A 23,263-nucleotide genomic window follows, 5' to 3' on the forward strand; every position below is an offset into this window, starting at 1 on the left:
GAACGGTATACCTAGTGTTGTGTAAGAGGTTGTACAGGGGGGAACGATGAACCTATTGTCGTGTGAGAAGTTGTATAGGATTGAAAGATGTACCTGTTGTCGTGTGAGAAGTTGTATAGGTCTGAACGATGTAACTATTGTTGACTGTATCGTACTGGTTCCGTCATCTCCATCACACATGTCTCCCTAGCCTGACCTATAACTACCTGATTAACAGCACGATGAGGACCACGAGAACACGAATAAATGCATATATCGCAGTATTAAATGAATAAGTTTAATACTTTTAAGAACATTTACAACAGAAAGGAGATTTATCTTGGGAACAAACATGACGAACAATTGATAATCAGTGGATATCACATGTTAGGACACTTGATGTTTTTGTAAGACGATATCCTTTGTATGATGCACTGCTGTTCAAGCCAGGTAAGTATCTCAACATCGCACATGGTCAGGCGTCCGACTGCCCCCTGTTTCACACGAAGCCCTTGTTCTGATCCTTTGAGATGTCCGAGCCGACTGGTCTTCTGTTAGGACAATAAGGGTCCTCATCCCATTCGTAATTCCTACTAGCTTAGCGGCTTACTTCGAAAAGTCACTTTTCCACATGTCTGTTCCCCTGGGTGTTGAAGATGATGGGAAATCGATGATACGTGGGTGAGGCTTCAGTATTTTTCGTTCAGTTTCTTTTCTGCAAATGAGAGCAAAATGATTATTGAAAAATATTGTTTAAAGGTCACATGCAACCAAAAAATCAAACATAATTAAAACACAATTATCATTTATTCATGACATATAATATACATTGCTGGTTATGAGAAAACATATAAACAAAATTATAAGCGTACAATCGCAAATCAAAAGTGCAATATTTTGTCCTTGGGTTTACTTCCCTAGAAACGAAGCAGCCGGCATACCGAACCCAGTCAGAGCGGGTGGGTGTGCACTCAAGTGTAACGGCTGGTTCATTTGCAGATGCCCTCACGGCTCATTGTGTGTGTATATATAGAGATGTTGGGTTTCGTAAATACATGCTCATTTTTTGTGTATAACATTTTGCAATCAACAGACATCATAACATGTCATGTGTACAAGTATCACACCTGCCTGTCTGTGTAATTACATAATGTGTCAGAGACCGAACTCGGGCCATAAATCAATGCGTTTTGATTATGTTGTATAGGACTGTTAAGTTCAAATTGCATGTGGTCAGTGATTGTATTTGTGTATTGAATATTGTCATTAGCAGACGGGCAGGCAGACACATAGGTGCCAATAAAACAGACTTTGAGTTTTGTCTGTGACAACGACATATCTATGTCACAGTTAGAAATTCTGTCGACTCTAAATAATGACATTGCTTTTAAGTATCGAACTGAGAAAGTGACTCGGTAAGAAGAACGCGTGGTGAAATAGACAAATGAACATATATAAACAGTTAAATCGGTAATCTACTGTAATAACATATAAAAAGCTCGGGCCTGTGAAATATCAACAAAACATTAGAAAAATAGCTCACACCAAAGCCTTCACCGAATATTCACCGGACAACCGGCTTGTTTTATAGTGCTAGCCCACTGAGATACCATGCCGCAGTGAGGCATGAATACCCCACTTAGACACATTATACTGACTCCGAGCCGACCAGTCCTTGTTGTACCCATTAATGCCGAGCGTCAGGCAGCAACCAACAAGTACCATATTTTAACGTCTTTCGGTATGACGCGGTCGGGGATCGAACCCGCGACCTTCCGCTCTCGGGGCGGACGCTCTAACCACTACACCACGGAGGCGGTCTGCATATAAGGACACACAATAATTGTGCATGCAAGTGTGTAAATATATATACTGTAATATACTGTGATTTATATATATATACTTAGAGAAACAAATAAAGGACCACAGGAAAATTCAAGCGTTCCTGTATTATTTTCCAGTTTTCATCACCACAGCGCTATTAAAAGCTTGTGATGAAAACTAGAAAATATTAAAGGAACACTTGAATTTACCTGTGTTCTTTTATTTGTTTCTCTACGTATGCATACAAGATATATGCATACGCTACATACACGTTTAATATACTTCCATATATAACAATTAGATATGGTTGTCATGTTATTTATTTATCTTTCTAACTATCTATCTATCTGTTTATTTATCTTGTCTGCTAATTGCGTGCATTAAGCACAATCTAAGAGCTTACATCACCAACAACTTTCACCCTTTTGATTCAGGATATTCTGGAGAATTTGCAAAGGAGAATGTGTGAGTGAAAGTGGGCGTGCGTGTGTCTCTGGGTGTGAAGCGAAGGGATGTCCACGCGATTTGCCCGGTCACGCGCACATACTTTAGACATGTCGACGTGGAGCAAAGGTGCGATGATGTTTCCTAACTGGGCATGCAATATGATTTACCTTCACAGTCGGTGCTAATTAACACCTTCGGATAGTCGTGTGTCGCTCTCCTGGTACATATGTTTGATCAATGCGTTAATCAACATGTTGATCAATGAGTTATTCAACGTTGATAGAAATAGCACTGGACAAATTAATGTGTGAACAATATTTGTCACCACTCATGGCTTCATGCCACTGAATTGTATGAGCAGTTCTCTGCAAGATCACGTGACCACTGCCTGAACACGTGCACGTTGCGAATGCAGCGTTAACTACAAAGAAACAAAATAATTTCATGATTTGTTGTTGTTTGGTTTGGTTGTTGTTTAACGCCGCACTCAGCAATATCCCAGCTATATGGCGGTGGCAATAATTTCATGAAGAGTGAGTGAGTTGGTTTTAATGCTGCTTGTTTTAACCCTATTTTATTCAGAAGAAAAGGATTGGGTACAAGTCATACTGAGAACACCCTCTCCGTAGAATTTGCATAAATATTATTTACTTTCTTTATACAAGATGGACAGACAAGAACAGAAAAATAGGGAACAGTGGAACAATTGCATTAATTAAGAAAATAATTTTCATTGACATATATATGTTTGAACAATTTTATATATGTTTTGATTTATGCGAACAGTCAAATCTGCATTGCCATGTAATAGTAACTCATAATTCATATTAATATTGGTAACACTGCGTAAATTAGACATCATGGCAGCTCTCTGCAGAGTATATAATTGACAATCAAATAGGTAATGATAAGAATTTTCACAAACATTTGCACAAGAACAACTTGTGTTATCTCTTATACCAGCACGGAATAGATCATAATTCAATTGACTACCCACGTAACGTCATTTCTAATATCATCGTTACAAAACTACGTTACATGTGTAACCTTTTAACGCTGCTTTTGACAGTATCCCCGTTACAACCATACACGTGAGTGAGTTAGTCTAGTTTTACGCCGCTTTTAGCAATATTCAAGCAATATCACGGCGGGGGACACCAGAAATGGGCTTCACACATTGTACCCATGTGGAGAATCAAACCCGGATCTTTGGCGTGACGGGCGAACGCTTTAGCCACTAGGCTACCCTACTGCCACCACCCACCCACAAGTAAATGAAGTGGTTAGAGACAATTCAGAGCAAACACAACAGAAGTGAGTGTTTATCTCAGCACGACCCACGCATCAGCTTTCCAATTGTAAAGAAGACGATATTTTTTTGACGGAGACAAATAAATATATTGGTGCTTGAGGGGAATTGAAAATGGAGTGCAAAGGCAGGTGTAGATATTCATTTGTAGTCGGTAGTGAACACAAAGGTCGTGTTTGCGCGTCTCTGGGTTGACACGGACACAGAAGCTCGTGTGTCCCGACAGTAAGCCATATATTGCACCACAGAATATTGCTGTGCCAGGGGCGATACAACTCAAAAGCCATCTGGGGGTTTTTTGGTTGTTGTTTTTTTTAGTTCTTTTTTCTATTTTTTGTACCAGAAATCTTAGATTTCAGATAGAAACTGAACGATGGCTGAACCTCCCACGCAGAATGTGAGTGAGTGAGTGAGTTTAAGTTTACGCCACACTCAGCAATATTCAAGCAATATGTCGGCGGTCTGTAACTAATAGAGTCTGGGCCAGACAATCCAGTGATCAACAGAATGAGCATCGTTCTACGCAGTTGGGATACGATGACAAGTGGCAATCAAGTCAGCGAGCCTGACCACCCGATCCCGTTAGTCGCTTCTTACGACAAGCAACAGTGAAAAAGCATCCATGCATGTGTATTGTCCTCCACTTTCCATGGATAGAGCGACTTGCACGTGCAAATCATTGACATAAAGTGGCAGGTAGATTTCCGTATTGCCAATTTGAGTAAGAATGTGTCATTTGTAACAGAATGTATCTGACGTTAAAAACGTAATAGTGACATTTCTACAGTCTGATGTCTTTTTCCATACTGTTAAGAAAGTTTGTAAAACATTCAGTTGTATATATTTCAAACCAAAACGAAGATTTTACAACTTGTGAGATATAGTGTTACCAATAGTTTGACCCTTCATTAATGACGCCGAGTATATGTAAAACATTTGTTCAGTACTTCTGATTTTACATCAGGGAAAATAGGGCATTTCTTTAAATGTGTATAATAGTTTCGAATCGGAAATGGATTTATATTCCTACCCTGCTTTTCTAAAAACATATTAAAAACAGTCGGTTTGTAGAGTAGACGTTTTGACTTATGTTTGACTATCAGTAGGATCTCGCACAAGAAAAGCGGACGAGTCTATTGTTATTTGAGAATGTACTCCCCGCTCAATCACATCCAGATGATAAAATCACAGAAGTGGTGATTATCACAGATTTGCCCGGCTGTATCTCGGGGACTACAGGAATCGTTACAGATTTGCCCGGTTGTATATCGGGGACTACAGGAATCGTTACAGATTTCCCTAGCTGTATATCGGGGACTACAGGAATCGTTACAGATTTGCCCGGTTGTATATCGGGGACTACAGGAATCGTTACGGATTTCCCCAGCTGTATATCGGGGACTACAGGAATCGTTACAGATTTGCCCGGCTGTATATCGGTGACTACAGGAATCGTTACAGATTCGCCTGTTCTAGCGCATGTGAGTACGGGGATCATTACATATTTACCCGTCCGTATATCGAGGACTACGGGGATCATTGTAGAGGATGAAATATACGGTAATCCTGCACTTACATATGCACGTGTCTAGGATAGCTCAAGACTTACCAAAGGGACGAGTAAACGCATATAGAAGGGAGCTACTGAAGTTAAACTTCTTGGCCAAATTACTTTGTTTTGATGTTGCCATCCCAGACAGACATTCTGATTCATATACATACAGAACACATCCACAATTGATGCCCATGTCGACATGTTTTACCCAAATATTTTACAAAGATATTTTCAATGAGAAAGTCACGCATTTCACATATTGTTGACTCTCTGAATCTTTAGACATAGATCTAGATATGAAACAGTTGGGGCGGTCTCACTTCTCCCCTTAATTTCAAGTTCAGGTGAGTAAATCAGTGGAAGGGAATTGGCTATTTGATGGCTATTGAGCGATATTATATTATCATATACCTGGAAGCTTAAGTTAAACCTCTCGGCAGAATTACTTTGTTTTGATTTTGCCAACCCAGACAGACATCCTGATTCATATGCATATAGAAACACATCCGCAAGGAGGGTAGCACAAATGGTGCCCTTGGGGATGCCCTACTTCTTGACGAAATGTTTTTCCTCCACAGTTTACACAGATGTTATCAATGCGAGAGTCAAGCATTCCACATATTGTTTTCAAATGACATTTGCTTTCCTTTTTGACACATTTCCTGTGCCTCTAGAGATATATATGTAGGTATATCTGTGTTCACCACGTTTATTTACAATGATTCAAGGAATGACGTTTTTTCTTAAGTTTGTCATGTGGGATATAGTGGTAAAACGCTGAAAAATCAAACGTTTTGACAGAATGGAACTCGGTCCATTTCTGAAATTGTAAAAATGTGAGCAAATCCTTTTTCAGAAGTTTTTGAGAATCCACAAGACATAAATCCCGCTTGTCTCAAATATTTACTGTGAATTACGTGTTTGAAACTATAAAGACCGTTACTTATATGTATTTGCGACAACAAAAAGCATCACGAATGAAAGTTCTCATTGAACTGTTCCGTCAACAACGTGAGTTAAATGTGGGATGAAAGGAGAAATTCTTGCTGACAATGCTTTTGTTCTGCCATGGCAGCACGTTCCGTCTTTTAAGTCCACCCACGCCACGGAACCAGAAAGTACTTCAAACAACGCGTTATGAGGAGATAATGTGGGCTAGGTCTTCCCAGAACAAACGCAGATGGGGAGAAAATTGCCTCGGTTTGATCCCAAATTAGAAATGTTCTTTGCATGTGAAAAGTGAAAGAATTATAGCCTTTTCACCCTGATAATCTCATTGTTATTTCAACCTTTGTCTACCGGATAAGAAGTAAAGTACCGGCGAAAAAGTATCTATTCGTATTTCAAGAGTAAATTCACTTTATTAAAGTCAGCCTTCTCAATTTGGAAAACCTCCTATGTGTAAGAGGCGTCAGGCTTGAGAGCGGACGGTTCCATTCCCGTGTTGAATCAGAAGACGTTGAAAGATGCGTGTTGATACCATATCTGGAGTTATTACGGTTATAAAACAAGGACTGGTCGGCTCGGAATCATGGTATATATCCGATCGGGGTATCTCAGTGGGCTTGCACAATAAACCCGGCACACGCGTTAATGTTCCCAACTTCATAGGGGTCACCATAGGCCCCCACTGCGGGTCAGAAAATCGATAACCTAGGCCCCGGTTTAGTATCAAAAGCTTTTGATACTTGTGAGACCTTGAAGATACGATATATCGATTGATGTGTCCGTAATTGTCCGGCTTTCGATCATGTCACCGTATGTCTGTGATGAACCTTTATATATTATATAGTAAGGGGTGTGGATACTAAACCGGGGCTTAGTTTATCGATTTTCTGACCCACAGTGAGGGCCTATGGGGGTCACGTGCTGCGAAGGCTACGAATGCGCCAGGCACAAAGGAGTAGTAATTTTATAATTGCAGTTTGTCCACTGCCGTTTTCAGAAGTGATCTCAAAGACTGAAATATTTTTTCTTCACATGGGAAGATACAGACTTTCAGAAAATACACGATTGAAGGTTATTGGCGTCCTGACAGATAGGCACAGATAGGCAGACAGGAACGTATGGCGTGCTGCTGGCTCTGACAAAACCGCAACTTCAGGACATAGCGTAGGGCTCATTGGTCTGATAATGTTGCTCTTTTCTACACGTTACCGCCGGCTATAGTCGCGTGTGGAGACCTCGTAACGAGGCATATCACCAGGAGATGAACCATGCAACTGGACCATTTGGTAGTGGTTTAGTGATGCTTTTCTTAAGACTGCGAGTTGGATCTAATTATAGTACCTGAGACACTCAATGATCAGCGTTACCAACAGGAAGCACTGGATACCTCCGTCGTGCCAAATTTTGAAAAACATCCCATTAAGTCCGATATTCGTGGACAACTTCAGACGTCGCCCTTGCCGAGTCGTCATCGTAATTTTGGAGAACAACGCCATCGTAATGGTATCATGGTCCACCAGGAGCCCTGCTAGGGACCCCATCGAACATCCTTGGGACTATATTGGATGTCAAGCTCGAGCTGGAGATCCTCATGTTCAAAATCTGCAGTTTTTAACGCAGCCAATCAAAGGATTCCGATGCTGAGAACAAGACGATTGATACCCAGTATTAGGAGGAGACTAACAGGTGTTATCCGTGCCAGGGGTGGCAGCACCAGGTACTGATGTGGCCTCCATTGGTGGTTCATACAATCACAAGAATCATTATTTGAGAACTGTTTGATAAGCAGATTAGTGGCGTAGTCATGGTGACCATACCATCCGTCATTGATGATGTTCGCGTGTTTTTGGATTGACAACACTTGAAGTAAAGTGTTACTAAAGTTCAACTTTAGTTTTGCATTTGTCTAAGACTATCACTGATGTAGGAAACTGTCGCTTGAACCACCATGAGTCTAAGATTATCACATTTGGATGCTGCAAGTCCTTTGGGCAGCAGATTAGTTGTTGGTTGGTTGGTTGTTTAACGCCACACTCAGCAATATTTCAGCTATATGGCGGCGGTCTGTAAATAATCGAGTCGGGACCAGACAATCCAGTGATCCACAACATGCGCATCGATCTACGCAATTTGGATACGGTGACAGCGAGTCTGACTTCCTGATCCCGTTAGTCGCTTCTTACCACAAGCATGGGTTGCTGAAAACAATTCTGACCAGGATCTTCACGGTTACCAAATACCTACAAACGCGAAACTAAACATACCAATTCATTCGATATCTTGTAAGTTTGTTAGAACGGAGTTACCAGCTTTCTACTGACGCTAAACTAAGTATACCTAACACATTGTAAGTTTGCTAGAACGAAGTTACCGACTTTCTATTCACGCCGAACTAAGTATACCGATTGAAACGACACGTTGTAAGTTGGCTAGAACGGTGTTACCGACTTTCTACTCACGCCAAACTAAATATACCGATTGATACGACATTGTAAGTTTGCTAGAACGGAGTTACCGACTTTCTACTGACGCCAAACTAAATATACCGATTGATACGACACATTGTAAGTTTGCTAGAACGGAGTTACCGACTTTCTACTCACGCCAAACAAAATATACCGATTGATTGGACACATTGTAAGTTTGCTATGATGCAGTTTCCTACTCTCTGTTAACACGCGAAACTCACTATCTATAGCATATCATTCTGGATTCTTTATTGAATTTATTCAAGTTGCAAACCTCCGTAAATATATAACGTTTGGGTTTTGAAAACGGTTTGATTTGGGTGTACATTCTAAACACAATTGGTCATAGCCAAATCTTCATTTCTCACTCTTAAAACATCTTTACAAAACAATTAAAAGCAATTAACCGTTATATCTCCAGGCAACAAGCAAACATTCTCCATACTAGCATCAGTGACTGGAATAAGTTGAAACTGCACGAATTCGAAGCTATAGAAGTCGAAATAAAGAAGAGAGACATTGATAGTGATCAAGACATCGACCATGGTACTCCATGGTGCTTTAATCATCTTATCAACCACGTATGGATTGTCTTCATTGTAGGCGTTACCAATAGTCAATTTCTTGTTATTAGCTCGATTACACCTTCACTGCACTTAATTGGTTTCTCTCCTGCCGATCTCGTTGGCTTCGTCGATAGATTCTCTCCTGTATTCCCATCTTGGGTAAACGTCTGTGTGTGTAAATATGTGTGTGTGCGTGCGTGCACGTGCGTGCATGTGTGTGTGTTCGTGCGTTCGTTCGTGCGTTCGTTCGCGCGTGCGTGCGTGCGTGCGTGCGTGCGTGCGTGCGTGTGTGTGTGTGTGTGTGTGTGTGTGTGTGTGTGTGTGTGTGTGTGTGTGTCTGGCCGTGTGTGTCTGGCCGTGTATGTTCGTGTGTATACACTAAACGCCAAAAGAAACGTTACCCTCCTACCATTATGAATTACTGAAAAAGTATCAAAGATATGTTAGAAGGCATTAGTTTACAAGAAAGCTGTCTTATTTTCTACCATGCCGAAATAAACCAATAGCAGTGATTTAGATGTCCAAAAGAAATGTTGAATAAAAATTCTGCTTTGAGGCAAAGATAAACCATTTAGAGTCACCATTTTTCAACTACTAGTATTATAACAAAAAACAACTGTGGTAGAGTGTGTAAAATTGTAAAATAATCATTCGTATGATTTCAGTCTTTTAAAACATTTTCTGCTGATTTGCATTAGTGAAAACAAGTCTTTGATATTGTTAAAAAGTGCTTAGGAACATCTAAAATGATCTTTGTAAACATTTTTGCTTGCAAAGTCACATTTTTCCATTTTCTGTTTGCACATAACAATATCATTGGCCAAAACGTAGCAATATTCAAGCAATATTTGCATTCATTTCATATGTAGAATGATTCTGTAGGGTATAAAGAGAGACTAGAATGCATGATATGATACACAAGTACAAGAAATATGCCACGATTAACAGCTAAAGAGAGAGAAAGAGCCATTGGGAAGGTGCAGATGGGGTCGACAAACAATGCTGTTGCCAACGCCCTCGGATGCAACCGTATCACGGTTATAAGACTTAGTCGGGGCTTCAGACAGACTGAGGTCCCCGTAGACAGACCAAGAGGTGGACGTCCACGCTTCACAACGCCAGCTGAAGATAGGTACCTCCGTCATAAAGGAAGGAGGGTAACGTTTCTTTCGGCGTTTAGTGTATGTGCATGTGCTATGTTTTCAACATAATTACAAAACGAAAGTCCATAGTTTATAAAACTTTTTACATTTACTCAGGCAATATTCCAGCAATATCACGGTTGGGGACACCAGAAATGGGCTTCACACATTGTACCCATGTGGGCAATCGAACCTGGGTCTTCGGCGTGACGAGCGAACGCTTTAACCACTGGGCTACCCCACCGCCCCAAGAACAAATGAAAATTCTATACGTATTTACGTGTCATGAATACATCTGGACCACCTTCAACACTAAAGACACTGTAGTTATAGCGGACTTTGAGATGATTTATTTGTGTCCTTCATATTACTGAATAATTGCAAATTATGTCAGAATAACAATGAAATATGATGGACAAGTGTTGTTGTTTTTTCCAAATATTTGAATATAAATCAGTGTTCGCGTTAACGCAGAAACCTGCGTTTTTCACGCCCCAAAAAATCATAAAAACACGCAAAAAATATTGTGCGTGCGTGTTTTGCACGCACAGATTCTGACCTACTTAATTTTAAAAAGTGTCTTGAAACAGGAATTAAAACAAATCTATTAGGCTGCTCATACACGACAATATAAATCGAAGCTTGGAAATTCTCATTGTTAATAATAGAACGTATCCTACCACCATATGGCGCCTTGAATCGCGTCGTTGTAACATGGGCTATGATTGGGTAACACATTGTTTGATCTTTATCGTCTGCAACTTACAAGTGAGGTGGCGTCCATGTTTGTCTCAACTAGTTGATCTGATGCTGATACATGCACTAAGAAAGACACAGCTCTCATGATCAGTGCGGGCAGGATAATCGGCAATATTTCAGCCATATCGTGATTTTAACAAATTACAAATTCATAATCATAATAAGTGCAATTAAATTATATAAAAAAATGTCGACGAAGGACAGTAAAATAAAAAGATTATCACAGATAAAGAATTAAAACTAGCATGTACCTTTAAAATTATATTTTATAAACAATACAATATATAAGAACGGGCCAGACATCACCAGCAACTGAGGGTAGGTCCCCATACTAGGGACCATCGGGACTTACAGTGCCTTTGCTACCTTCGTTTGATTTACACGATCCCTTCAGCTGGCGATTGTAGGAAATTTAGACATAATTTAAAATAACACAAATACCACATTTATAAATTATGGTAAGTACAAATCTACCTTGAATGTTTTGGGAGTTACGTACCCCCACAGGAGGACTATAATTTTACAATACTACAACCACCTGTGAGGATACAACCATTAACACCTTTACAAGAGGGTGTAGGTCATATCAGCGAAATACTCTTGTTAGGCATAGTGTCTTAGCGGACCACAAATTTGCAATCATTTCAGAAACAATATCAAAAACATTGCAACATCACGTCCAAAATAGTGACGTTGTGCACAGTCTATAGCATGGCCAGGGAAGAAATGCCGGCGAGAAAGTTTTCCTTTATTATGAAACTACAAGGAATTAATAACGTTCCTGCTCTTCAGCGTGGCAAACACTACACACATCATGATCGTTCATTATATTCAAACACTGGAACGTAAGTTAAAGTTTGTAAATATAATAACTTGTTATGATAATGATGTTATTATAATGAAAATTTCACACGCAAAAGATTTGGACTACATATCTATAATTTTATTTCTGCACGCACAAGCACAAAACCTACCGCGAACACTGATAAAATTTGTCACAAAGAAGGAATAGTTTTTTAATATTTAAGCTCTTTTTATACTGCTATTTCGACACCAGTGCGCATGTGCAATTACACCACTTGGATGCTAATTGACGGCATTTCCCCCACGGGATATATTATTGACATTTGTGTGAAATATTACACCACTATACGATAATGTGGGGGCAGTAGAATAATGCTTAGTGTTTGAACATATATAATTTTGATAGTGACAAATACTCCCATTCCAACTGTAAAGAAGCCTGAGTGAGATGAGAGATTCAGACCTGAAACTGGGTTAATCTAGACTTGCTTCATGAAGGGCTTTAGCATTGCAGGAAGGGTAAAAGGGGAAATAATGTGGTTCAGGGACTGTGAGTCACACTAGTGGACCAGCTGTTTTCCATTAATTCGGGGTGGTGGGGTAACATGGTGGTTGCAGCGTTCGCTCATCGCGCCTAAGACCCGGGTTCGAATCCCGACATGTTTGAAGCCCATTTCCGTTTTCCCTTGTCGTGATGCTGTTAGAAAATTGCTAAATGCGGCGTAAAACCATACTCACTCACGCCTTTCATTCAGATTTCTCTTAATACGTACGCCATAAAGAGTCATTGTTTCTAAAGATCTATAAGGTACATACTAGACAATTGGGGGAGTTACACCCATGACGATCTCACACTTTAGGCTGATATTTATTAAAACCAAATTTTGGAATTGAGAAATTAAGGTTAATCTAGCGACTGGTATGTTTTTCATTCATGTTGTAGAGGGCAATAGCTGTATAGCAATGATTTAGTGCGAAGCAACTCCAGAAAGTACCCAGTCTCGAGCTCGAATACCTACCGGAACAGGTTTCTCGGGTCATGACCCTTGAAGATCCTGGTTAGAATTGATCTTCAGTAACCCATGCTTGTCGTAAGAGGCGACTAGCGGGATCGTGTGGTCAAGTTCGCTGGCTTGGTTGACACATGTCATCGTATCCCAGTTGCGTAGATCGATGCTCATGGTCCATAGTCTGGTCCAGACTCGATTATTTACAGACAGCCGCCATATAGCTGGAACAGTGCTGAGTGCGGCGTAAAACTAAACTTACTCACTCCTCGAGATATTGTGGGAAAATGTGTGACGACAGTTTCCGGAGTGGACAACTGATCAGTGAAGTATGGAATTCTAGAAGGGACATTGTCGCATTGTCGTATTGTCACGTTGTCGCCTTCACAAACACAAGCCAAAAGTGGCAAAATCAACCAAACTGAGACAGTGCGACAATGAGACAACGCGACATTTTGGCCATTTGAATAATATTTTTATCCATCCAAATGCGACATAGCTACATTTAGACAGTTTTAAAGGTCAAAATATGTCGCGTTGTCGCATTGTCGCCCCATCTAAGACGTGTAAAGAAAGCGTTAAAATGCGCGACAACGCGATAATGCGACATAATTAATTTGTCGCACTTCGGTTATTTTGGCCACTTTTTGCTTGTTTTTTGTTTTGTTTGTTTGTTTGTTTGTTAGTTTGGGGGGGTGGGGGTGGGTTGTTGTTGTTTTTTGTGAGGGCGGCAACGTGACAATGCGACAACGCGACAATGTCCGTTCTGGTATTCTATAGTGAAGACACTAAACTACTGGCGGAAATAGAAAAAATGTTTTGAGGCTGTTACTCTCTATCCCTAAACTTTACACAACTGCAAATGGCATATGTCGAAATAACCCACATCGGCCAAACTGGGCGTTCAGTGGGATGCGTAATAGGATATCCAGAAAAGCATGTAAAATCGGGCAAAACTTACGAATAGATGCTGAAAACCATAGAGTAGACTATTATAGAATTGCAATTAGGTCGCTGAGCCAGGTATGACGACGGACCGTCATAAGGTTTATGTTGAGATATGTAAAAGAGTGTATGATAACCATAAAAAACTTAAATCAGCTATCGTATTAAATGTCTCAAAATATATAGGTGGCATGACCACCCAAAGGTCGACAGGACTGGATATTATTTGTAAATTGTTACTTCCCCAGTTTAATTCCCCTAAAGGATTATCTTATCTTAGCTGATATCTCTAGCCCGATCCCAACCATCGTCTGCGACACCCGTCCTGGTTTTGCTTTTGAGACGACCCCTCCTACCTCCTTTTTGATAATGCGTGAGACTATGGTAGCTACACCCTTAACAGTTTCAGTATTAAAGTTATTATTTTTCACCTCAGCTATCTTTTATAATGGAGCTAAGGCTAATATCAAAATGGGCATTAAAAAGTGTCCTTTGTAATACAATATCCTCGCATACTAATTGCATAAAACCATGATCTGTTCAAAATAAGTCGCTTTGGACTTGCTCATTTCTGCACTAATCTCCCCTCAGTAAAGTCCTTTTTCTACGTTTTCTATCTCCCTACCACTGAGACTGTACTTAGGCCGAACTTAGTTTAACAGGTATTTCACACTTACACATATTAACTACATATATTGTAGATACAAATGTGAAAAAAACCAGCTTTTTTTCTATTCCCCACAGCACTTCCATGGTGTTGTTATCAAGAATCTGTTCTTGCGATAATCTCGGGGATGTAATCCCGGCAGAGTGATAGACTAGTGTGCCATCGACATAAACCATTATTGACAGGACATGGCTTGATCGGAAAGCAATCGGAAAGCATGCAGAGTCAAATGCTGACGTACAAAAGAAAGTGGATATTACATTCAGTATCCCGCAGTGTAACAAGGCCACTAAGTAGTAAGCGAAATGTAATCAACACCGGTGGACCTTGTCATTAGTATCACGTTTGTCCTTCGTTGACACTTCACACATTTAACAACGCTTGGTATTTGTTGGTTGGGGGTGTTGTGTTTGTTGTTTTGTTGGTACAGGTGTTGTTTGGTTTTGGTTTGTTTTAAGTTGGTTTGTTTTTTGGTGTTTGGTTTGGTTCGGTTTGTAACGAGTTTTTGTTTTGTTTATAAATTTTGTTTGTTTCTTGAAGGTTTTTTTTGTTCGAGTATTTAAGAATCCCCATGGAAACAGAAATTATTGTTCCAGAGTGAATGAGTGCTACAGTTCTATGTCTCTACACATGCATTGTTCATTCTCACAGATTGCCGATCAGGAAATCGTTAACTTTTCCCATGAGAAGAAATGGTTCAAGGATGCTACGGTGGTGTAGCCTAAAGGATACGGCCTAACTCGTCACGTCGATGGTAGGGGTTTGCTTTCCCAAGGTAGTGCTATGTGCGAAGTCCATTGCTGAAGTCACGCAATTTTACTGCTAGAATGTTGCTGAATGCGACGTAAAAGAAAATTCAGTCAGTCGAATTAGTGTTCAATGCGGTTCGAGTGAGTGAGTGAGTGAGTTTAGTTTTACGCCGCACTCAGCATATTCCAGCTATATGGCGGCGGTCTTTAACCAGACAATCCCGTGATGAACAGCATGAGCATCGATCTGCGCAATTGGGAACCGATGACATGTCAACCAAGTCAGCGAGCCTGACCACCAGATCACGTTAGTCGCCTCTTACGACAAGCATAGTCGCCTTTTGTGGCAAGCATGGGTTGCTGAAGACCTTTTCTACCCCGGATCTTCACGGGTCCAATGCGGTTCGAATTCAATAGAGCCACTTAGAATTATTCAGTACCCCACCATTTCCCAAGGACAGAGAAGTCTCATTTTTTCATGCATCTTCACTTGTTCTAAGCTGGGTTATTTGGAAACAAATTAATATTATTTCGTTTTCTGTGTTCAAGAAGATTTACGTTACTTACCATAGATATAGGAGTATGTTTCCACACCAATGCACACAGCTCTACCTTGCAGCAAGGCGCTCAGAGGATTAGGATCCGAAATGGCAGGGCGGCATTTGAGGCCCTGGGCACAACGCCCCACCGTCACGCCACACGACTGTCCCGCCCGCCGGGCACACACAGGACAGCAGCCACAGATCCCAGGCTCCAGGACAAGTTCGCAGGGTTGCATTGGGAGGGAGCAAAGGTTAGTGTCACACGGAGGGCACTGAAACATGTGTTGCATCGTTTTGCGGTCCAGCACCACGGCATCCGACATCGACCACGGCGCTACCAAAACCGCCAAGCTCAGAACCACATACCGCAGAGGGGACATCGTTGTGAACGAAGACGACACCCGCACCATTGGTGCCGCTACGTATCAAAGACGGTATACAGGCGTGTGTCAAAATGTGAAGTGCACACGAGTCCCGAAGTTTGACTTCAAATCATCACACTGTAAGCTATAGCCACGTTCTACAGTTGTGTAGGCACTTGTTGAGTGATCAACCTGTGCTGTGACGGCCATTATATTTGGTTGGCTCATATCGGCGACAACGTAAGTGGCTCTGAGCCATGTGTCAATCAGCACGGCCCCGCCCCAGCATCTCGCTCCTCGCTCACACTCTCTACCTTCAATTCCCTACCCCCGCTTTCCATATTTGAGGCGCGTGGGTGAGCGCTCTTAACGTGGGCAGGATTAAGATCAGTAGTTGGCGTCAATAATGACACTAGTACTGTTACTACAAAGCATACGGTTGAATCAAGCATTGCATTGAACCTTGATCGTGGGATGCAGCTGCTTGTTTAAACATGCTTGTTTTGGGCTTGTTTTTGTTATTTGTGTGGGGTTTTGGGGGGTTTTCTTGGGGGGTGCTGTTTTGTTTGCTTCCGTTTTGTTTTTGTTTGTTTTATTTGTTTTCTTTTTGTTTTTGTTTGTTGGGTTGTTGTTGTGTTCGCTCGTCACGCCGAAGATCCGGGTTCGATTCCTCACATAGGTAATGTGTGAAACCCATTTCTTGTGTCCCCCGCCATGATGTTGCTGGAATATTGCTAAAAGCGGCGTAAAAACATACTCACTCACTCTTGGGTTATCGCAGTATATCAACTACGTAATAGCGTGTCAGCCTGGCTTGACTGTTTGCTTTTATTTCATGGGTTTCGATGTCACGTTCACTTAACCTATTCCATCCAGTTCCACGTGTGTTAGTCCTATGTGTTAGAAAATAACACGGTGTCTCAGAGCATGGGAATGACTCCCTTGAGCAACGATCACGGTGTCTTAGAGCATGGTAATGGCTCCCTTGAGCAACGAACACGGTGTCTCAGAGCATGGGAATGGTTCCCTTGAGTAACGAACACGGTGTCTCAGAGCATGGGAATGGTTCCCTTGAGCAACGAACACGGTGTCTCAGAGCATGGGAATGGCTCCCTTGAGCAACGAACACGTTGTCTCAGAGCATGGGAATGGCTCCCTTGAGCAACGTGAGGCTCCCCATGGATATGGCCTCAACCTAGGAGCCTATTTCGCTGAATAACTGAAATACCTGTCTGAACTGAACTGAACTGAACTTGCATCACTGTCATTACTGTGATTACTTTCATACCGTCGTCTATGACATTCGAACAACGTATACATTATACATTTGTAATAAAGGTACAAAAAACGATGGCGTTCAGAGTACACTCAGTATTGCAGCAAAACAAGTCCATACAATTATAAAATACAGGTTAACATGTCATCGAAATGTTTGCATAAAAATCTTACTAAAGGCACTTAATTTTTAAACAATCAAATCTTTTTAGTGGGTAGTATTAAGACGAAATTAGGAAAATTGGGATTTTTACGGTAATATAACGGTATACCAATATTTCTCGGATCTGTTTCTTAAACCAATGACAGATAAAAACATATAATGAAACTCGTCACCGATATCTCGTGTGTCAGATAATGGGCGTAATCGATTTGCTAATGGTGCTTTGTTCTATCTACCTTTTTTGGAAATCGATGATTTGAAGTTCGATAATGGCATATTGTATTCTGTATCTATTATTCACGCATCCGTCCTTGCAACACTGACTTAGTGGGTATTCTATAGCTCTATATTTCATGAAGAAAGAGTTAAATTAAAACGGAGGATACCATACAATACGGTTATTGTCCTACCAGTACGAGACATATGCCCCCAGTTAACTAGCACATATTATTATTACGATTTTAAAATAAAAACACATGAGATTAGACACTGGTGAAGAGGAACGTGTTATAAGTTCGTACGTGTAAGTGACGTCTGTGTATATTTAAAGCGAATGTGAGAAGTCTGTTAATTATCCTTTGCAATGTTTATTGCGCCCGGGCAGCGTCATTCGATTTACGGTGTGGAAAATACGAGTATGTTTTATACATTCTAACAACGTCTGCAACCCAGGGCACATGCACATTGTCTTTAAACTGTGTCAGGGACCCGAGATAAGGTGGGAGTGGGTGTGTGTGTGGATGTGTGGGTGTGCGCGTGCGTGCGTGCGTGCGTGCGTGCGTGTGTGTGTGTTTGTGTGAACATTTAACGTCACAGGTCCACCCCTGTGCCCACTCTGTGTGTGAAGACGGGGTCTCGCAATTGTTTACTTGGGTTTTTTTTCAATCAAATATACTCTCTCAAAAAAGAAACGCATATCAGAATTTTAACTACAATTTACTCTTTATTTTACACATAGTATGAAAATAAATAGCAAATAGAATTCAAAGATATTGCACATAGGAAATGTCACAGTATCACTGTTTGATGAGGGCTCGAGAAAGGTCAGTTAGTGGAACACATATAGACGTCGTGAGGCACTGAAGTCAGTACCTCATGTGGCCACCATTGTCTCGGCATGGAATGAATTAGTCTCTGGATCTGATGTTGCTGCATCGAAGTCCATTCTGCCTGTAGTGTATGTGTGAGTTGCTGAAGAGTCTCGTCCTGTGGGTTATGCTGTCGCACCCGTCTATCTACGGCATCCCAAAATATACTCTTAAAAAACAAAAACTTGACAAATTTGAAATTTAGGAAAATATTTGACACAAACCAATCCATGCTAAATCCCAGCATGTGGGGGAATGGCTGCCGACGACAAAACATTTGAAATAAACAAAAACGTAACGTTACACTCACGTCTGTAGTGAATCGCTAAAACGCACCTGAAATGAAATGCACGAGCATCATGGAATTCTGTATCACCCTGAGCTGAAGCCTATGACTGTAGGCTTTAAAAAGCCACATCAATGGTACTCCACATGCATTGCTTTAAGCAACAAACTTTCGCCATACCACCTTTTGTACCAACTCCTGTCAGACTCCAGTAATCATGGGTAAGACTCCCTGATTCGTCCCTAAACGAGTCATGTCAGACTCCAGTAATCATGGGTAAGACTCCCTGATTCGTCCCTAAACGAGTCATGTCAGACTCCAGTGATCATGGGTAAGACTCCCTGATTCGTCCCTAAACGAGTCATGTCAGACTCCAGTGATCATGGGTAAGACTCCCTGATTCGTCCCTAAACGAGTCATGTCAGACTCCAGTGATCATGGGTAAGACTCCCTGATTCGTCCCTAAACGAGTCATGTCAGACTCCAGTGATCATGGGTAAGACTCCCTGATTCGTCCCTAAACGAGTCATGTCAGACTCCAGTGATCATGGGTAAGACTCCGTTTCGTCCCTATTACGAGTCATGTCAGACTCCAGCAATCATGGCTAAGACTCCCTGATTCGTCCCTATAACGAGTCATGTCAGACTCCAGTAATCATGGATAAGACTCCGTTTCGTCCCTATTACGAGTCATGTCAGACTCCAGTGATCATGGGTAAGACTCCCTGAATCGTCCCTGTAACGATGTTTCGAGTAGCCGTGCTCGTGTGTCTAAGTCAATACCACCTAGGTTTTTTCCCACATGATATGCGACCACATAAAGAAATTCTGTTGAAAGCGGTGTAAAACAAAACCCGCTAACTCACTCTTTTCTGTTTTTGAAATACATGTACTGTATAGACAGAGATTTACACAAAGCCTTCTACACAGATTAGAAGCAGATTACTCCCGATGCAATTCGACACCATTGTTCCCGAGTGACAACTATATATTATTTATATGACGATATTTTTTTTTTCATTCGGCTATCATCATTATGTGATTAAGATTTTTTTCAGTGTGTGTATTAACTTTCATATTTTAGCATCGTATTCTACAGGAGTTGTCTTTGTTTTGACATTTGTATACTCATGCCAATAATGGCTGTCACCCCCTTCAATGTGTTTAATTGGAGAGGGGTGTGGTGCGGGGTGTGAGGTGTGTGGGGGTTGGGGTGGGGAGGGGATGACAACCATAATTGGCATGAGTATATTTTCATGAATGTTGGTTCTAAATGAATTAGTAGACTATCATAGAATACAAATTATGCTTTTGATGCCGATAAATGCCAAACGTATCATTTGTCACTTAGAATGTAATGTTTATACCCGATGCCCGTGCCCAGGTGTATAAAACAATGTAGGCCACGCATAACGTTTAGCCGACGTTGCATTTTCTCCCAGAACCCAAAGAGGAGAAGGGAATCAAACACTTGGTGTGTTTTTACAAACAATCAAACCCCAGTTTTACTGAAAGGAATTCCATGCTCCCTTGACTCCATGCTCCTGACCACTCCAAAACAGATATCAAACAAAAGCAAGCACACTCCGATAAATGTTCGATTCAACGAATCTTTAAATCAGAGTAATGTCCCTTTGAACATTATAGCCGAAGCTCCTCACAGCGACAGCCTATTGCAACTACCAGTTCCACAACGTGTGTCTTGTGTTCGTCGAAATGCACGGAGGTGAACTGGCAACTGTTTAACTGTTTAGTATATTTACATTCAAGGGTTGTTTTTGAATTGGGAATTTCATGTCATTTCAACCAGCATGTAAATGATCTAGAGATCTAGAGACTGCATGGAAAAAGATCTATGTTCATCTTCGATAGTAATATATTCTGTTTTAACAAATAAATTAGACACGTCACAATGTATTTCTGGAGACCCAAAAGTCCAAAAACGTTGTGGCCAGTTTCTGACAAAAGATTTGACAAAATTCAACTTGCAGTTATCATGAATATATGCAAAGGATGAAAAAATGTTTTAAAAAATTAGACTACCTCGCCCATACGCCGGCCCATGGGCAAGAATGTTTACTTTTGCTCAAAATATATGTTTTTCATGTTTGGTGGTTGTAAATGAATGAAAGTATGTTCATTACTATCATGACACAGAATTTAAATCATTTTGACTTAATTCGACTAATTTAGAGCGTTAATTAAAACATCTCGCCCATATGCGAAAACGTTTATCCCATATGCATTTACTTTTGCTCAAAATACACGACTGGATACATTTAATAATATCAAGTCAAATGTCAATAAAACAAAATCATTCCGATGGACATTATTCTCATAAATGTCACAAAAGTAAGGGGGTGAGGGTACATTTCGCGATTCTTTTAACGGCCGCTTGAGCACTGGCAACGAGAATATCTCTAGGGCCAAGCGCTGAGGGGGAGCTTAAATGTAGTCGCCATCACGACAGGTGGGGGTGTCCGAATTCATGAGTCAGGGCTGACTTTCGCCTGTTTCATTAAGTTTGTCACGGAGCAGACCTCCAAAGATCAGAATGTTATTAAAAAAAAGAACAAGTGTTGATTGAAAACGTAGTAAATGTTCACAGTTTTATAACTATATACCAGATAACTGTATAACAAGGCGACAATATGAAATGTGCCAAAACCCAAAATACCCTGAAAACGATCAGTGATAGATATGAAAAAGATTACATGTACACGCTTTTTAGCTAGGTACATGTGTAACTGTAATATACAGAGCTAATTTGCTCAAGTATGACTCAGGGGTATATACATTTCTGTGAAAGTCATTTGACTAAAACTTGATATTTGAGTCATTATATTATAAAGCAATACAATTTTTCATGTCATTAATCATTTCTTGTCTTTAATCTTATTTTCCCATTAATACATAAAGTGAGGGGCTTTTGGTCATTTTTCGAGAGACTTTTGTTCGAAGGGCTTTTGTACCAAGACGCAAGGGGCTTTGTCTAAAACAAAATTTTGACAAGATTTTGACCTTATATTTGTGTATTTTGACCTTATATTTGTGTATTTTGACCTTATATTTGTGTAACACCTGATATCAGTTGATACCTTTATTACAAGTATCACCAGTGGTGGCAACACTCGGAGTACCTACAACATGCAAATTGGTGTTGCATGTCATCGGTGCAGATAGATGCTCATGCTGTTGATCACTGGATTGTCTGGTCCAGACTTGATTATTTACAGACCGCCGCCATATAGCCGGAATGTTACATAAAACTAAACTCACTCATTCGGAAGGTGTCGAGTAAATATAGCAATAAGTGGTTCACCTCTCTGAGTGGCATTTTGAAGTTGGTGTGATGAACAATGGGGATAATTTAATGGATAAACAATTTCTTTGTTATAATATAATTATGCAACGTTGAGCAAGTGTTATTTTTTGTTTAATCTGCAATGTGTTAACATTACCCATATGCAAACAACCGTCACACATCAACCAAGAATATGGTGTAAACAACATCAACGTTATCATCCTGTACGTCAACTGTATGACCATAACTGTACTCATGGATATAAATTCTTCACATACTGACTGACTGAGTTTGGTTTTACGCCGCTTTTAGAAATATTCCAGCAACATCACGGCGGGGGACACCAGAAATGGGCTTCACACATTGTGCCCATGTGGGGATTCGAACCCGGGTGTTCGGCGTGACGAGCGAACGCTTTAACCACTAGGCTACCCCGTCGCCCCTCTTCACATACAGTACAGTACATCACTTGTCAGCGTCTACCGAAACGTGGCATATGTTTTATATCCATAGAACTATCCCCCTTGTTAACCAGTGTTTCTCATTTAGCGTTTCTCATGTCTACGTGAGTGAGTCTAGTTTTACGCCGCCTTAAGCAATATTCCAGCAATATCACACAGGGGACACCAGAAATGGGCTTCACACATTGTACCCATGAGGGGAATCGAACCCGGGTCTTCAGCGTGACGAGTGGATTCTTCAACCACTAGACTACCATATCGCCCCTGAATGGGTTATAAAATTGGTTGATGTTGTGAATGTGTTACATGTTATGCAATAGATTCGAGGTAGTGCAGTAAGTTCAGTCGCCAAAAAAATCCATCAAAGGATTAACCTATAATGCGTTGATTGATTAACCACTGTGTTCTTGGACGATGGATTTGTCAAAAGTTTGTCTAAATGTAGCTTCACTAAAACAGGTCGGAAGACACCCACATCTTGGCGCCTGTATGAAAGCAACATACTTTGTTCAAAGGATTAGCCGATAATATGTTGATTGATTGTTCTCTGTTGTCTAATTTGGAGTTTTTAAAGCACTGTGAATATCATGAACATATATGTCACATGTTCTGT

The 23,263-nt window shown here is 40.7% G+C and overlaps 1 protein-coding gene across 1 annotated transcript; it reads right to left on the reverse strand.

The window, feature by feature from the left end:
* Positions 1-263: 263 nt before the first annotated feature.
* LOC124286896 (insulin-like growth factor-binding protein 5) lies at positions 264-16,234 on the reverse strand. The gene is made up of 2 exons (XM_046723337.1): positions 15,737-16,234; positions 264-694 (listed from the first exon to the last, which is right to left on the reverse strand). The coding sequence occupies exons 1-2, from the start codon at positions 16,119-16,121 to the stop codon at positions 669-671; spliced, it is 411 nt and encodes a 136-aa protein (XP_046579293.1). The 5' UTR covers positions 16,122-16,234; the 3' UTR covers positions 264-668.
* Positions 16,235-23,263: the final 7,029 nt, after the last annotated feature.

This window comes from Haliotis rubra, unplaced genomic scaffold (assembly GCF_003918875.1).
Source record: "Haliotis rubra isolate DU_JTF1 unplaced genomic scaffold, ASM391887v1 Scf395, whole genome shotgun sequence".
Lineage (NCBI taxonomy): Eukaryota > Metazoa > Mollusca > Gastropoda > Lepetellida > Haliotidae > Haliotis > Haliotis rubra.